Source organism: Myripristis murdjan, chromosome 9 (genome assembly GCF_902150065.1).
Source record: "Myripristis murdjan chromosome 9, fMyrMur1.1, whole genome shotgun sequence".
Lineage (NCBI taxonomy): Eukaryota > Metazoa > Chordata > Actinopteri > Holocentriformes > Holocentridae > Myripristis > Myripristis murdjan.
The window spans coordinates 36,257,061-36,275,483 of record NC_043988.1 but is presented as its reverse complement, the minus strand read 5'-3'; the positions used below and the strand labels follow the sequence as shown (position 1 = coordinate 36,275,483).

The window sequence follows — 18,423 nt, the reverse complement described above, 5'->3', positions numbered from 1 at the left end:
GGCGGATGTGCGACTTGTTCAGAGGAAGCAGAGCATGCTGGGAAAACACTTTGAATCCCGCGATGCGTTCAGGTTCCTGCGGACGTTCGGCCGGTTTGAACAACAACTGAAGGTTTTTTCTGTTTTCTTTGTTTTACGCGTTTCTAACCACAGTGATGTCACACTGATGGCTGCCTGCTCTCGACCAATCAGAGGCGTGCGTGCTCTGCAGCGCCGGGGGCCGACAGCAGGAGGCGCCGTCATCCTCAAATATGTTTCCTAAAATTAAACACAGCACCGCTCATATCCACACTCAGCACATCCATGCTGCACGAGAGAAAATATTAAATATAATGAATAACATCAGAAAGGCGTGGCAGTAACGTGCCTGCAACATGAGCGCCACCTGGAGGCACACAGGTGTAATGATTTTAAAACGAGTACATTTACTTCTGGCGTGAAAACATAACATGAGCAGTTTGATATTTATAATTATGTATTTCGGCTAATAGGCCCGTCCTCCTGCTCCACCCTGAACATGCATATTTACATATTTACATGTCGACACCTTCCTAAAATAATCGCCTAAGTCTTTTTTTCAGGTTTTTCACAAAAAAATTCACCAAAAATTAACTGGATGATATTTATTGATAATTTCACTCAAAAAGGTTATAAAAAGATGACTACTGACATACTAAAAACAATGTCAGTCAATTTTGTAACATAACAGAAATAAATTGACTTAGGCAATTGTAATATGTTATATGCCAATATTATACTAAACCTCATCACTTACCAATTGAGGATGAGCCCTGGATCATTGAAATAACTTCACTGGCAGGGAAAATTTTCTTTCTTCTCGATACCGCTGCCATCCTGAAACGCTTAAAACAGCCTAAAATAGCCTAAATAACGTAAAATTGCCTAAGTCACATTTTCTTTTGATTTAGGCAAAATAAAACTGCCTAAGTCACAGTTTTGACTCACTCTTGATTTAGGCAGTTATACTTCCAGAGGTAGAATGGCATGACCTGTTCACCTGAGGATGCTGGCGATTTTACCATCAAGAGGAGATGATTTCGGCAAAATATTCATTTTTGACAAAAAATGACTTAGGCGATTATTTTAGGAAGTAGGGGTGTAACGGTACATGTATTTGTATTGAAAATTTTCGGTACTGGTCGTTGGGTTCGGTACAGAGGTGTGCAGCACAGGTGAGTTACCACACGAGGATAACAGGTGGTGGAACATAAGTTTCGTTTATATTTATCCGTATCCACCTGCAGCTGCACGTGCGAAACAGCAGAGGGCAGCAGTACACCGGGGAAGTGTCTAGTCTCTCGAAGACGAAGCATAATAAACTACATCTGAAGCCTGAGCACTGTTGTCATGGCTACGGCTGATGCTACCGAAACCGGCACCAGCAAGAAACCAGAGCCTGAAGAGCGCCCCCTGTCGTTTAAATCTCCTGTTTGGGAAAACTTCGGCTTCCTGGTCAAATATCGCAACAGACAAAGGCAAGTGGATAAAATGAAGGCAGTGTGCCGACGTTGCTCAGCTGAGCACGGGTACGTTCATGGCAACACAACAAACAGGCTATTCAATTTGAAACGGCGTCATCCAAGTGTGAATATCTCTGGTACAAGAAAAAAAAAAAAAACACCCTCGTGCAAACACAGCTGACTTCGGCATTCAAGCAGCCGCTCCCTACCATTCAGATCGGGCCAAAGCCATTACATCTGCCATCGGAGTTTTTATAAATATATGTTTTATATATTTTTTGTTTATTTGAGAATATTTTATTTATTGGAAAACTTATTTTATATGTATATTTTGTTTATTTGAGAATATTTTACCTATTTGAAAACGTATTTTATATATATTTTGTTTATGATGAGAATATTCATTGGAAAACTTATTACCAGCACTTGGCTGCAGTATTCTATTTTTTCTCTATATTTTGTATACTGTTACAATAAAGTTCCTAACAAACATAAAATTGCTTGTTTAAAGCAATTTTATGTTTTGCATTTTGTTCCCATACTGTATCGAAAATGTACCGAATCGAGACCTCAAAACCGAGGTACGTACCGAACCGTGATTTTTGTGTATCGTTATACCCCCATTAGGAAGGCGTCGATATGTAAATCTATATTGTCTTCATGTGTGTCATCATGCTGAGCACTTTCTGAACAAGTTCTTCCTGATGAACTCAGTTCAGAAAGCGCTCGGTGTGATGATCCTCACATGTTAATCTGATCAGTGGCTAAAGATCCATGATCACATCAGCTCAATCAGCTGCAGGGTAACTGATGATCAGCTACTCTACGAATATTGATTAGGAGTTACCAGCAGTTAGTTCCTCATTTGTTCCCACTACTCAAAATCGCGTGAACCTTTTTGTAAAGTGCTACTCATTTTGTAATATTTCGAGAAAAACCTTAAATATTCTCTGAGATTAAAGTGATAAGTTTATGAGGAAAAAAAACTCGAAACTTAAGAGATTATAAAGCGAGGATACCTTTTCTGTGCTTCTCTTTCTGGCTCCACCTGTGCTGCCCCCTGCTGGCCGTGTCTCAGGCCTGCAGCTGATCCCCTCAGCAGATTCTACTCTGACATGGGATTCAGGAACAAGGAGATCCTGCTGATCTGAGCCCAGAATCAGCAGATTGTTTTCCTCTGAATCGGCCCAAGTCACAGCAACGTCTCTTCAGAGTCCAGATGCTGAGGAGGAGGTTGGGGTTCTGGACTCAGACCAGCAGGATTTCCTTCAGACTGAAGAGAACAGCTGGTTTTTACTGTTTGTTTTCCTTGTAAATTTATGACTTCATTATATCAGAATTTTCAAGTTTTTTCTCATTAATTTCAGTTTTTTCCTCATAAAATTATGACTTTAATCCGATAATTCTCAATTTTCAGTCATTTTCCTCATAACTTTACCACTTTTATCTCAGAAAAGATCATTTTTTTCCCTTGTAAAATCTACGACTTAAATCACAAAAATTCAGTTTTTTTTTCCCTGGAATATTACATGATTTGAAACACGATGTTCGCCGTGGTGCTGGTGGGTTTTTTGTTTTGCTATCGGCTCGATGTGGCTGCTCGTTATTGCTTGACGGCTGCGGTTTGATGATCTGAGTGGTGGATTGTTTCGTCTTTCACAGCAGCCGTTTATCTGCACAGCCTTTAGCCTGTGGCATGTGCAGGATACCAGAGAGAGAGAGAGAGAGAGAGAGGGAGAGAGAGGGAGAGAGAGAGAGCTTACTATATGAATATATCAGGCGTGTATATGATATAAATATAAGGGCCCACTCCAAATCCCTCGCCGGCTCGCCCCCCCGGTCCCTGCGGCTCCTCTGGGCGGTGGCGGCCGCTCACTGCAGGCTGTTTCTGTCAGCAGAGGAGCAGCTGGAGCCCCACGGAGGCGGAGGACGCCGGGACGCTCCCCGGCCTCCGCGGGGCAGTGACGGACGGCGTCCAGCAGCTGCTCGGGACGCTCGGCTCCCTTCGCTGACCTCAGGACGGAAAGCCGCCGCCTCGATCACTGAGGTGCTGCTGACGGTCCATGACACGACCCAGGAACTCTGTGTGTGTGTGTGTGTGTGTGTGTGTGTGTGTGTGTGTGTGTGTGTGCGTGTGTGTGTGTGTGTGTGTGCGTGCACCCCCACCCCTCCTGAAACAAACTAAACTGCAGAGTAATGACCAGCGATGCCGCCATCTTGCAGGAAGTCCCGCCCTACATTCAAAATGCTGGTGTCCCGTGTCCCCAGCGTCTTCATTACCCTGCGTCTGCGTTCATGCGTGCCGATGATGTCGTCCCGGTGGCTTCACCGAGCTGTGAGTCCCAGCATGCACTGGGGCAGTTTGAGGATCAGCACCCGCTTCTCTGTAGGAAACTGATATAAAAATATTTAATGATAAGGTTAAACTCTGGTTGAAATCCAACCAAATGTGCGAACACTAATTTTTATATTTTAAATTGGTGATGACACAGCTTTTATGACTGTAATTTGGTGTAATTGATAATTTTTAATCATATATTGTAGATATTTGTATAGAAAGGCCCAACCAGGGACTGGGGTCGCAAACTAGCCTTGGCTATAAACATGTTTTATAACTTGATACATTGTTTTTTTTTTTTGTATTGTCCCTGTCAAATAAAAATAAATAAATAAATAAATAAAAAGGTGGTTTGTCTCCTCTGAGGTGGGAGTGAGTTTTTGTCCCAAGTGGACGAAGTCAAGCATTTCAGGGTCTCGTTCACCAAGTGAGGGTCAAACAGAGATGGACAGATGGAACGGGGCGGCGGCGGCGGCGGCGGCGGTCTGTCCTGGAGAGGAAGGAGCTGAGCCTGAAGACAAAGATCTCGATTTACGGGTCGATCTTCATTCCAATCAGGAGCTGTGGGCGGTGACAGAGGGAATGAGATCGTGGATATAAACGACAGAAATGGGCTTCCTCCGCAACATGTCCCCATTTGTGTTCTGGTCCTGAGCCTCAGAGAAGAGAATTAGGGATTATTTTGTCAGAGGCGACGACTTAATCTAGCAACTAACATCTGCTGCTAATCTCATCTTCTTACTGAGGAGATGAGCTCCCTGTGCCGCTGCGCCTCCATGTTGGAAGGAGCCGGTTGAGGTGGTTGGGGCAGTGAGTTAGGACGCCCCCCACCGGCCCAACATGGGACCCGGTCAGACAGTTTGATATCCAGAGGTATATAACACACCTTGATTCCCTCTCCGGCCAATCACAGCTGAGTATTCAGCCGGGTAACACAGAACTGTGACTATAAATAACTTCACACACGCCTTGTCTCCCACTCTTTATCCATCACTCTCTTTTCCTTGGATCTTTCCTCTTATCCTCCCCCTCTCTCTCTCTCTCTCTCTCTCCGCCCAGCTCTGTCTCTCACTCTCTCACTCGCTCTTTCTCTCATCCCCCTTTCCATTAGAGAGAGAGAGAGAGAGAGAGAGAGAGAGAGAGACTGGTGTGTTCACATCTACGATATTTATTTCTGCAGCTCATTGGCAGAGCAGAGGAAGGAATCTAGAACTGACACCACATCACACACACACACACACACACACACACACACACACATCACACCCGTCCGTGTCATCTCCCCTGCAGGACGCTCAGCTGAACCTCCTGAGAGTCTGAAAGGTTTGTTTCAAATCTTTTTTTTTCTCCTTTTTCATCTGTTGGTGAAATTTGTTCAACCAGCTGCTGATCATAAAATTACATTTTTATGTTTGGGTCATTTAACTGACTGTCGTATGCAGAGTGTGTATTCCACCGGTCAGGAAAGCCTTATCTCATCTGTCAAGTCGTGTCGCTGTAATAACCTGCAGCTTCAGTTACAGCCAAGCCCAAGCAGAGATTTCCTCCTCTGATGAATTATTAAAAAACGACAAAATCTTCCAAATCTGTGTGTGCTGCTCTGAGGCGGCAGCTGCTAAACAGACATGAGAACACTCAGTCAAACTTTAAAAAAAAAAAACAAAAAACAAAACACCGGTTTAACTTGTGAAATGATTCGTTTCTATTTAGAGATCCATTCTAATTTCCACAGCTGCTGCTTCACCTGCCTGTTCCTCAGAGCAGCAGGAGGCTTTCTGTGATGGTAAATGATAATAATAAATAATGATAATAATACTAATAAAGTGTTATAGTGGTATAATGTCAGAGCAGTGTGAGTTACACACATGTGACCTGAGCAGAGCAGACAGGTCGAACCTGCATGTGACCTTTAAACCGATAAAAACATAAAATCAGAGAGATCCCGGCTCGTATTTCACTTTGCAGTTTGACAAAAGGGCGTGGTGGGGATGATGTGTTAGGTGTTCATATTTATGGTGAGTGCTGACTGCAGCCGGCATTTTCCACCACATCACAGAGAGTTATTACACTGAATATTGACTGACTTTATCCTGTTTATTACTGATCCCAGTGAAGGCTTCTTTATTTGATGATGATGATGATGATGAAGATTATGATGATTAGCGGTAGTAGTTAGGTGATCAAATCGGTGAAAAAAAAAAGAAAAGTCATATCTAAGACTTGCAGACTTCTCTAAGAAAAAATAAATAATGTTTTCTGCTTGCATTAAATATGAGTGTTGAGGCTCATATATGATGTAAATTTAAATTTATATGCATTTATATATATTTAAGTATATTTAGATACGCAAATTTATTAAAAGCACAAATTAGTTGTGTTCTAATGACATAATAGGCTCTTTAGAGGTTCTTGACTTGCTGTTAAACGGTGTATTTTGTAAGTGTAAGTGGGGGCCGGGGGCCTCCAGGGGTCGTCCGGGGGGGCCACAGTTTGATTTCAGAGTAATTTAATTCACTAGAAACTGTTAGAGTGCAGAAAATGTGTGAGAGATCATTTGAACATTTTCTTCTTTCTGGTTTAATCTCATCAGGATTTGTCAAAGTTCAAATGTGACATCAACACAACAGGATTTTTAAAATGTTGTTTCCTCCTCTTTCCTTTATATTGTAAATGGTCAGATCAGTGATGCTGGACCAGATTTCTTGTGTTTGCCTTTCACACGTATTTAAGACTGAACACAAACCAAAATATGTCTGTATCAGGGTCCCTGCTGGGTAAAATCACTACAAATGGGGGTCTGCGATTTATCTGAAGTGAAGTTTGAGGTCCGGAACATGAAAACGCTTGAAAACCCCCTGATTTATCCCCCGTGCACTGCAGACACGAGCAAGGTCATTTTTCACTCCGTGGAACATGGTGTATTTGAACACATTTAAATCTTAGAGACCACCAGCAGTGAGTTCAGGATCTCAGAAAGTGATATGTACGATAATCTGCTTCTGCCAGCCGCCTGTAAAAGTCGCGCCTCCCATTTTACCTCTTAAATCAATGATTTGCTTTTTCCCACTGGAGTTCTGGGTGAGATATGCCCACTTGGTTAAGTTCACGGTTATGGTTGGCTGATGGCTGCTGTCAAGACTGTTTGAGTGAATTTTCGGAGCAATCACACCGTATTATGCCCAGAACTCTGGTGGGATTCATAATAACGTTTGAAATCACCGGAAAGGGGCATGTAAGCCTCAGTTTGATGAAAGCAGCAGCTCAGAACCAATGAGGACGCAGTCGCTTCACATCTGATGGACAATGAAATCGAGCAGAGTCATCATCATCATCATCGTCGTCATCTACTGGCAGCTTCACTGTTCAGTATTTTAATCTGCACACCTCTCACCTCCGTCGACGATGTGTCCGCTGATCTCACCGCCTTTTCCAAGCAGGGAAACGGCATTTAAACAGAGAGCCAACAACACCCACCGCTGCATCTGGCACACAGTCAGAGCACAGCCTGTTTGAAAATAACTGAGGTCATGAAATCACTGGGGGGGGATTCGAAATGCAGGACGTTTTTTTTTTTTTTTTTTTTTTTTTTTGGTTGCAGGACAAAGGGTTAAACTGCAGGACTGACCTGCACAACCTGGAACATGGTGGAGATTACACTCCTGATACAGGCAGCAGCAGCAGGAACAGAGGTAGAGGCAGTGTTACTGTAGTGTTATTGTAGTAGAGGCAGTGTTATTGTAGTAGAGGTAGTGTTATTGTAGTGTTATTGTAGTAGAGGTAGTGTTATTGTAGTAGAGGTAGTGTTATTGTAGTGTTATTGTAGTAGAGGTAGTGTTATTGTAGTAGAGGTAGTGTTATTGTAGTGTTATTGTAGTAGAGGTAGTGTTATTGTAGTGTTATTGTAGTAGAGATAGTGTTACTGTAGTAGAGGCAGTGTTATTGTAGTAGAGGTAGTGTTATTGTAGTGGAAGAAGTGTTATTGTAGTAGAGGCAGTGTTATTGTAGTAGAGATAGTGTTACTGTAGTGGTATTGTAGTAGAGGTAGTGTTATTGTAGTAGAGGTAGTGTTATTGTAGTAGAGGTAGTGTTATTGTAGTGTTATTGTAGTAGAGGTAGTGTTATTGTAGTAGAGGTAGTGTTATTGTAGTGTTATTGTAGTAGAGGTAGTGTTATTGTAGTGTTATTGTAGTAGAGATAGTGTTACTGTAGTAGAGGCAGTGTTATTGTAGTAGAGGTAGTGTTATTGTAGTGGAAGAAGTGTTATTGTAGTAGAGGCAGTGTTATTGTAGTAGAGATAGTGTTACTGTAGTGTTATTGTAGTAGAGGCAGTGTTATTGTAGTAGAGATAGTGTTACTGTAGTGTTATTGTAGTAGAGGCAGTGTTATTGTAGTAGAGGCAGTGTTATTGTAGTAGAGATAGTGTTACTGTAGTAGAGGCAGTGTTATTGTAGTAGAGGCAGTATTATTGTAGTAGAGGCAGTGTTATTGTAGTAGAGGCAGTGTTATTGTAGTAGAGGCAGTGTGATTGTAGCGTTATTGTAGTAGAGGTAGTGTTATTGTAGTAGAGGTAGTGTTATTGTAGTAGAGGTAGTGTTATTGTAGTAGAGGCAGTGTTGTTGTAGTGTAATTGTAGTAGAGGTAGTGTTATTGTAATGTTATTGTAGTAGAGGCAGTGTTACTGTAGTGTTATTGTAGTAGAGGCAGTGTTATTGTAGTAGAGGTAGTGTTATTGTAGTAGAGGCAGTGTTATTGTAGTGTTATTGTAGTAGAGGTAGTGTTATTGTAGTAGAGGCAGTGTTATTGTAGAAGAGGCAGTGTTACTGTAGTAGAGGCAGTGTTATTGTAGTGTTATTGTAGTAGAGGTAGTGTTATTGTAGTGTTATTGTAGTAGAGGTAGTGTTATTGTAGTAGAGGCAGTGTTATTGTAGAAGAGGCAGTGTTACTGTAGTAGAGGCAGTGTTATTGTAGTGTTATTGTAGTAGAGGTAGTGTTATTGTAGTAGAGGCAGTGTTGTTGTAGTGTTATTGTAGTAGAGGTAGTGTTATTGTAGTGTTACTGTAGTAGAGGTAGTGTTATTATGGTAGAGGTAGTGTTATTGTAGTAGAGGCAGTGTTATTGTAGTAGAGGTAGTGTTATTGTAGTAGAGGTAGTGTTATAATGGTAGAGGTAGTGTTATTGTAGTAGAGGTAGTGTTATTGTAGTGTTATTGTAGTAGAGGCAGTGTTATTGTAGTAGAGGCAGTGTTACTGTAGTAGAGGTAGTGGTATTGTAGTAGAGGCAGTGTTATTGTACTGTTACTGTAGTAGAGGTAGTGTTATTGTAGTAGAGGCAGTGTTATTGTAGTAGAGGCAGTGTTACTGTAATAGAGGTAGTGGTATTGTAGTAGAGGCAGTGTTATTGTAGTAGAGGCAGTGTTACTGTAGTAGAGATAGTGTTACTGTAGTAGAGGTAGTGGCATTATAGTAGAGGCAGTGTTATTGTAGTGTTACTGTAGTAGAGGTAGTGTTATTGTAGTAGAGGCAGTGTTATTGTAGTAGAGGCAGTGTTACTGTAATAGAGGTAGTGGTATTGTAGTAGAGGCAGTGTTATTGTAGTAGAGGCAGTGGTATTGTAGGAGAGGCAGTGTTATTGTAGTAGAGGCAGTGTTACTGTAGTAGAGGTAGTGGTATTGTAGTAGAGGCAGTGTTATTGTAGTAGAGGTAGTGTTATTGTAGTGTTACTATAGTAGAGGTAATGTTATTATGGTAGAGGTAGTTGTATTGTAGTAGAGGTAGTGTTATTGTAGTAGAGGCAGTGTTATTGTAGTGTTACTGTAGTAGAGGTAGTGTTATTGTAGTAGAGTTAGTGGTATTGTAGTCGAGGCAGTGTTATTGTAGTGTTATTGTAGTAGAGTTAGTGGTATTGTAGTAGAGGTAGTGTTATTGTAGTAGAGGCAGTGTTATTGTAGTGTTATTGTAGTAGACTTAGTGGTATTGTAGTAGAGGCAGTGTTATTGTAGTAGAGGCAGTGTTATTGTAGTGTTACTGTAGTAGAGGCAGTGTTATTGTAGTAGAGGCAGTGTTATTGTAGTAGAGTTAGTGGGATTGTAGTAGAGGTAGTGTTATTGTAGTAGAGGCAGTGTTACTGTAGTAGAGGCAGTGTTACTGTAGTAGAGGTAGTGTTATTATGGTAGAGGTAGTTGTATTGTAGTAGAGGCAGTGTTACTGTAGTAGAGGTAGTGTTATTGTAGTGTTATTGTAGTAGAGGCAGTGTTATTGTAGTAGAGGCAGTGTTATTGTAGTAGAGGTAGTGTTATTGTAGTAGAGGTAGTGTTATTGTAGTGTTACTGTAGTAGAGGTAGTGTTATTATGGTAGAGGTAGTGTTATTGTAGTAGAGGCAGTGTTATTGTAGTAGAGGCAGTGTTACTGTAGTAGAGGTAGTGGTATTGTAGTGTTACTATAGTAGAGGTAATGTTATTATGGTAGAGGTAGTTGTACTGTAGTAGAGGTAGTGTTATTGTAGTAGAGGCAGTGTTATTGTAGTGTTACTGTAGTAGAGGCAGTGTTACTGTAGTAGAGGTAGTGTTATTGTAGTAGAGGCAGTGTTATTGTAGTAGAGGCAGTGTTATTGTAGTGTTATTGTAGTAGAGTTAGTGGGATTGTAGTAGAGGTAGTGTTATTGTAGTAGAGGCAGTGTTACTGTAGTAGAGGCAGTGTTACTGTAGTAGAGGTAGTGTTATTATGGTAGAGGTAGTTGTATTGTAGTAGAGGTAGTGGTATTGTAGTTGAGGCAGTGTTATTGTAGTGTTACTGTAGTAGAGGTAGTGTTATTGTAGTAGAGGCAGTGTTATTGTAGTAGAGGTAGTGGTATTGTAGTAGAGGCAGTGTTATTGTAGTAGAGGCAGTGTTATTGTAGTAGAGGCAGTGTTACTGTAGTAGAGGTAGTGGTATTGTAGTAGAGGCAGTGTTATTGTAGTGTTACTGTAGTAGAGTTAGTGTTATTGTAGTAGAGGCAGTGTTATTGTAGTAGAGGCAGTGTTACTGTAATAGAGGTAGTGGTATTGTAGTAGAGGCAGTGTTATTGTAGTAGAGGCAGTGTTATTGTAGTAGAGGCAGTGTTACTGTAGTAGAGGTAGTGGTATTGTAGTAGAGGCAGTGTTATTGTAGTGTTACTGTAGTAGAGGTAGTGTTATTGTAGTAGAGGCAGTGTTATTGTAGTAGAGGCAGTGTTACTGTAATAGAGGTAGTGGTATTGTAGTAGAGGCAGTGTTATTGTAGTAGAGGCAGTGTTACTGTAGTAGAGATAGTGTTACTGTAGTAGAGGTAGTGGTATTGTAGTAGAGGCAGTGTTATTGTAGTGTTACTGTAGTAGAGGTACTGTTATTGTAGTAGAGGCAGTGTTATTGTAGTAGAGGCAGTGTTACTGTAATAGAGGTAGTGGTATTGTAGTAGAGGCAGTGTTATTGTAGTAGAGGCAGTGTTATTGTAGTAGAGGCAGTGTTACTGTAGTAGAGGTAGTGGTATTGTAGTAGAGGCAGTGTTATTGTAGTAGAGGTAGTGTTATTGTAGTGTTACTATAGTAGAGGTAGTGTTATTATGGTAGAGGTAGTTGTTTTGTAGTAGAGGTAGTGTTATTGTAGTAGAGGCAGTGTTATTGTAGTGTTACTGTAGTAGAGGTAGTGTTATTGTAGTAGAGTTAGTGGTATTGTAGTCGAGGCAGTGTTATTGTATTGTTATTGTAGTAGAGTTAGTGGTATTGTAGTAGAGGTATTGTTATTGTAGTAGAGGCAGTGTTATTGTAGTGTTATTGTAGTAGAGTTAGTGGTATTGTAGTAGAGGTAGTGTTATTGTAGTAGAGTTAGTGTTATTGTAGTAGAGTTAGTGTTATTGTAGTAGAGGCAGTGTTATTGTAGTGTTATTGTAGTAGAGGCAGTGTTATTGTAGTAGAGACAGTGTTATTGTAGTGTTATTGTAGTAGAGTTAGTGGTATTGTAGTAGAGGTAGTGTTATTGTAGTAGAGGCAGTGTTACTGTAGTAGAGGCAGTGTTACTGTAGTAGAGGTAGTGTTATTATGGTAGAGGTAGTTGTATTGTAGTAGAGGTAGTGTTACTGTAGTAGAGGCAGTGTTACTGTAGTAGAGGTAGTGTTATTATGGTAGAGGTAGTTGTATTGTAGTAGAGGCAGTGTTACTGTAGTAGAGGTAGTGTTATTATGGTAGCGGTAGTTTTATTGTAGTAGAGGTAGTGTTACTGTAGTAGAGGTAGTGTTATTGTAGTAGAGGTAGTGGTATTGTAGTAGAGGTAGTGTTAATGTCAGTGTGCTGCTGTCGTCCTGCAGATGAATGTGGCTCTCATCCATGACAAACTGTTCATCAAACAGTTCTGGGAGAAGAAGATCGACGCTCAGACGCAGCATGCAGACAGCGAAGAGGAGAGGAGGAGCCGCAGCGCGCTGAGCAAGTCAGTCCAACGCCACAGCATCACCTCTGACATCACGTCTCATGTCTGACATCACATCTGACATCACAGCTGCATCACGTGACACAGATTACATGACATTAGACGAGGCTCCATGGAGCTACATGATGTTACACGGTGCTGCACAGTATGACTTCACAAGGCGTTACATTATGTTACATGACAACGGTTTCAAACCTGCGGCGCTGCGAGCACAGCGCACGGTGTCGGTTACAAAACCCCAAACGAATGTGAATTAAGTTCTGGGAGGCATGTGATCATCCAGCAAATAGACACATCTAAAAACAGCCCGTCTCATTACAAACAGCCTCCAGGGCATGCCAGGACACACACATACACACACATACACACGTGGCACACACACACACACACACACACACACACACACTGACTGAACCCTTGTGGACAATCTTGTTGTAAAAGGTCTTGGTCATAATGATCGCTAATGACTGAGCTGTAAGATCAGCTTGGCTGTAACCTGAACTCACTTTGTCAACTCACTGACAAAAATAAAGCAGAAATGAATGTGCATCTAAACTAATAAAAATATACCATTGCAGCAATTCAGCAATATTAGCTTCTAGATTGCAGCCTTTTGAGTGTCAGACACTTTATAAAAGAAATAAAATAAATTCTGTTTGTTGCTGCATCTCAAGATGATGGCTCCCTGGTTTCTGATCTGATCAAAAACTCCCTCCCTCGCTGCCACAGCACAGAGAACACACTGCCGCTCAGTAAGAAGGTTTAATGGTTTTTCTGCAGTGCACTTTTTCACATTTAATCTGTTTCCATCTTGAGCGGGCCACAGTGGGAAAAATGACACCAGCGTTTGAAGCTTCCCTCATTGGTTTAATCCAAAGCAAGCATGCTCTCCTCATACTCTGGCCTCCGACATCAAAGTTCCTCTAATGCTGTCTGCCCTCAGAACATTGTAATGAGATTTTTGGAAGTATCCACCCACCCAGCCGCCCCACCATTTATTTATTAAGCCTATACCCCCTATAGCCTAAGCCAAACTATTAGCTCCGTCCCCCCTAACCCCACAGTTTTCTATTCCTCTATCCCGTCTTAACCTCACAGCACCTCTTCAGTCGATCCCGCCTAATTCCCCAGCTATTTATTACCCCCAACCCCACAGATATCTGCGCCCCCGTCCACTCCATCCCCTCTAACCCCACTGCTATCTGTGCCCTCCATCCCCTCTAACCCGAGCTCTAGTCCCCGCTAATCGTGTACGTATGTGTGACCTGGAAAAACCTGCTGCAGAGAGCCGAGGTGATAATCACACAGCGATGACTGATGACTGATGCAGCGACTCTGCACAAAGAAACAGAAAGTGCAGAGCGGATATGAGGCACAGAGAGCCTGAATATACTAGATCTGCCCCTGGTTTTATTCTCTGTCTGAGCGACACGGTAATGAGCCAAACAAACTCTTCTGTGTCTGAGTGTTTCTGTTTTCTAGCGGCACAATAATGCACATCTGCAGTGTGTTGATTTGTGCTCTTGTCCTGTAAAACATGATGTCACTTTCTTCGCCCGTATACGGGACTCTGTCTGCGCTTTTTTCAGTCCAACATAAAAATGAATTGAGATGTATGAGGATCTTAATACCTCGAACACATATCCTCAAAATGTGTAAGAACTCAAAAGTGTAAAATGAAAGTTGTGAAAATGTGAAGTCAGTCAGAATTTTATCCACTATCGATAGTCATTGAGCTAAAATTTGCATAACCCCTCCCACATCTTCTCAAACCCGTTCCCAGGGCAGCTTGTGGGTTGATCTGGACTTCACACTGACAGTCGCAGAGTTTTCTCAAGAATAATAATTACTAATTAATTACTGCTGCTGCCATGTCTTTCTATGATGCTTTGTTTTGGAGATTTAATCCGAAATATGACTTTTGACCTGTAGCTGACCTTGACCTTTGGCCTAGATAATCCAAAAAAAGGAATCAGCTCGTCTTTCAGTCATTATCTGTCCCTCGGTGAAGTTTCATCCAAATCCCTCATTTAGTTTTTGAGTTATCTTGCTAACAGACAAGCTCATGTAGTTATGTTTTTAACCTTCATTTTCCCATCATTAATACCCATATTTTGTTATGTCATGTGATTTTATGTCATCCTCTAAAGACGCATCGTCTTGTATTGAAGGTCCAGAGCTGATAACAACTGTTTTAGCTTCATGTCTGTATTCTGCATTTCTTTATTAGTTGAGTTAGTTTCAAAGCTGCGCTGAGAACGTATATAAACACAACAACCAGACCATGGAAGTTACCATATGTACTTTAAAAACTTACTAAAACAAAATATGTCATAAACTCATCTCATGTAATTCCTTCTTGCATTATTTTCACTGTGTTAAGAGCAGACTGATACAAGGTCCCATTCATTTTCACTGTAATGAGTGAATGGACCTGGACAGAGGATTAAAGCCTGACATGATGAGACCTTTTCAGGGCTCTCCAGACTGCAATCACAGGGGAACCTAAGTAGGCTCCTTGAGGAACTCCTTCAGGTTATTTCTGGTGCGATTTCCACAGCCCTCGAGCACAATGGGATTCTTTAAAGGTTGTCTGTCTGTCCAGCTAATTGTCTGCGTGTGTGTCAGTCTGTCCATTTGTTTGTCTATTTGTCCGCCTGTCTTCCCCGAGGTCAGGGGGATTATCAGCAGCTGAGGGAACAAATGGAATAATCCAGAAAATCCAACAGGAAGGTGGCAGAAAGACAGGACAGCTGAAACCAGAGATTCAGTTACACACACACAAACACACACACACACACACACACACAGCAACACATACCAACATGTGCGAGCATATGAGCATGCAATCATGCACACGATTCACTTAATAACTAATTTATGTACTGTCTTTGTCTTTGTCTTGCACACACACACACACACACACACACACACAAACACACACTTGCATATATATTTCTCTGTCTAACACACACACACAATCTCCTGGTAGAGACTGATAGCAGCTTATATTAGCTTATATTTGATTGATGGTGAAATAAAGGAGTGCAGTGAAATGCTGATGTGACGGCGATAACAGCCCAGCTGTCACCGAGACATCAGATCTGCTTGGACTCTGATGTCTTGCTCTGACACACCAGGAGCCGAGAGACAACACTGCAGCGCCGCACCGAGACACTCAACATCACACTCTCCTCCCGGGCTCTCGTTTCCTTCCCTGGCGTTTCTCTGAAATACTTTCCAAAATGCTGGAGCCACATTTCAGAGTGCAGCTCCTGGGACGCATCAGTCAGGATTTGAGGATGGTTTGGAGTATTTAAGCAAAGTTCTTATAAAAACACACCAAGATTTTCAAAGTTTATTGGTCAACTTGGCCATTAGGTCCGGCTTTACACGGTGCAGCTAAAACACAAATTCGTTGCACGTTGTGGAGCTGTGGTGGCCGTCATGTGTATCCCATGTGGGTTTAGTGACTCAGTACTAGTGTTAGTACTATTCTGTTCTATTACAAGTCACTTTTGAGGGGGATCCCAGGGTCTGTTTCCATGTAGCATATCTCACTCCTGATTGGCTGAATCAATTTAACAACTAAGAAAAGGTGGGATTTCCGGTGCAAACCCTCTTTTGGCTTTGAAAAGTGACGTTAAAAAGTTTTACCATCCCGGCTCAGGAGGCCTCCAGCACCTAGAACTGGACACTTTTTAATTACATGCATGTATGTTGCTCTGTGACGCTTCCATTCAAAAACATGAAATTAGGACTACAGCCAGGGGCGCTGTATAGTTAGGACAATTCCAAGGGCCCTTGCCTGACAGGGGCCCCAAAATATAGGTAAAAACTAATATAAAATTATTAAACCATCATCGAGTAAATATATCTATATATTTTTCATGGGGCCCAAAATTCCTGGCGGCACCCCTGATGACAGCTAACAATTCTTTTCCTTGTGGATTAATGTGCAGATTATTTACTCTGGATTAATGTGTCGCTCTATAAACCATCAGAAAATATTTTTAATAGCTCGTCTGGAACCCAGTGAAGGAACGAGGAACGAGGAACCAAAAATGGTTCTTCTATGGCAGGGGTGTCAAACTCGTGCCATGGAGGGCCAAGAGGCTGCAGGTTTTCATTCCAACCAACAACTCCACCAGGTGATTTCACTGATTAGTCCCGCCTCTCTGTTTGGAGGTAGGGTGATCAGTGAAATCACCTGGAGGAGTTTTTGGTTGGAATGAAAACCTGCAGCCACTTGGCCCTCCATGGCATGAGTTTGACACCCCTGTTCTATGGCATCACTCTGAAGAACCATTTTTTGGTTCCACCTTTATTTTTTGATTGTGAGTGAAGGTGAGCTGATCTCGCCTGAAAGTGGACTGAGAGCTTCCTGTGTGTGTGTGTGTGTGTGTGCAGGCTGCGGGCGGAGTGGCTGGTCCGGCTGGAGAACCGAAACAAACACCTGAAGAAGCTCAACGACGCCCGGAGGGTCCGGATGCCCAAAGCGGCCGAGCAGACATGAGCCGCAGAACGACGCCAGCGGCTCGTCTCTGTGTTTTCTCAAAGGAATAAAAAATGTTTTTGTCAATAAGTTTGTGGATCCAGCTTCCTGCTGTGTGATGGCTTGAGTGGCTTTAGCTGGTTCTTAATCTGTTTGCTCTGTTTTTAAGTTTTTAGAGCCACACTGCCAGGTTGCTGTGCAGGTTTACAGGATGGAGTGCCTTGCTCAAAGGCACTCTGTACAGAGATGTTGACAGATGACAGATGCAGCTGCGACCACGGAAAGGAAGGTAGAGGCTGGACAGATTCCCATCATGCAACCTGACAATGTGCACATCAGTTTTGTCTGGTGGCTGTTAGCATCTGTTCCTGTGCTTCTCAAGTTTTTTTCAGTCATGTTGAAGGAGGTGCTGCAGCACTCCCTGCTGAGGAGGGGTGCCGATTAATTTTTCCACAACAAATGTACTATTTGAAAAATTATTTTACATTTTAAAGAGCATACGATGAAGTGCCCAACCAAATATATATATGAAAAAATATATATTTAAAAATGTTTAGATAATTAATTTCCTGAAACATCAATCTACTGCACCTAATGCAAGGAAAATGAAAAACATGTAAACCGCATGCAGAGGGGCAATCACGCCAAGATGCATCACAAGACGCATGCAGCACCAACAAAACCATGGCGCCCCTGTGGCAATGCGTCCCTGCGTGGTCGCCTCATCATCCTCATGTGCGCACATTCCCCTGCAGGAGCCAAGGAGAGGAAAACGATGGAGAGGTCATTGAATCACTGAATCTCACTTTGGCGCCAGTTGTATTGGAGTCAATGGAGAGCGTATGAAGAAACTCATTACAATTCAACACATCTCAGTCGTTTGAGATTATTAGATTATAAATAACGCCAAACTGGAGGGATGTCTTCATCCCATGTCAAACGATAGAGATATGTTGAGTTTTAATGGTTTTTCTCCATGTGTCCTCCACTGACACCTTAACTGGCACCACAATGAGATTTAGTGACGTCATGACTTTTCCTTCATTTTACCCTCATTCGCAGCGCCCCCTGGCGAAAATTAGTTCCCGCGTGCATGATGTTGAAATATTCTTTAGCACCTCCTGACCAGAGAAAAAAGTAGAAAAACAACCCAATATGAATGTCTACAACCCAAAGATCTCTCGCTTACACAGTTTGGAGCCGGTGTTCTTCGCCTGGCCGTCGAGGTTTGGCCGAAAACAGATGGAGGCGAGCGAGTCCCCTTGTCTCTGTTCGGGACGACCCGCCATGAAATCCCTCAAGAAAACCCCTGAAAAATTCTGGTGCTCAGATGAGCTGGAAAAACTGGAGTGGCTGTTTAAGTCTGTGTACTTTAAACAAGGCAGGATGCTTCAATTAATATTTACTTTGACCTGTTATTGATATCTGTGATTTATGACTTTTGTCTGATGAATCTGCTGTAGTCGTCTCTTTGCTCTGCAGGGTCGTGGCGTCTTGTGAGTCCAGGCGGGGCGGGGCTACGGCCTGCGGGGCGGGGCTACAGCCTGCAGGGCGGGGCTACAGCCTGCAGCGCCACACGACGACATAAATATGATTCCTATCGTCCAAAGCCAGGGGGATCCGGGATCCTCAGAAACCTCAGGATCTCTTAAAATTTTAAATAAAGTTTAG

At 42.3% G+C, this 18,423-nt stretch overlaps 1 protein-coding gene across 1 annotated transcript; it reads left to right on the top strand.

Moving 5' to 3' along the window:
- The first annotated feature begins 5,113 nt into the window (after window positions 1-5,113).
- Window positions 5,114-16,773, top strand: LOC115364897 (protein FAM240B). The gene is made up of 3 exons (XM_030059572.1): window positions 5,114-5,142; window positions 12,136-12,257; window positions 16,668-16,773. Exons 2-3 carry the CDS (start codon window positions 12,136-12,138, stop codon window positions 16,771-16,773), a joined length of 228 nt encoding a protein of 75 aa, XP_029915432.1. The 5' UTR covers window positions 5,114-5,142.
- The last annotated feature ends 1,650 nt before the right edge of the window (window positions 16,774-18,423 follow it).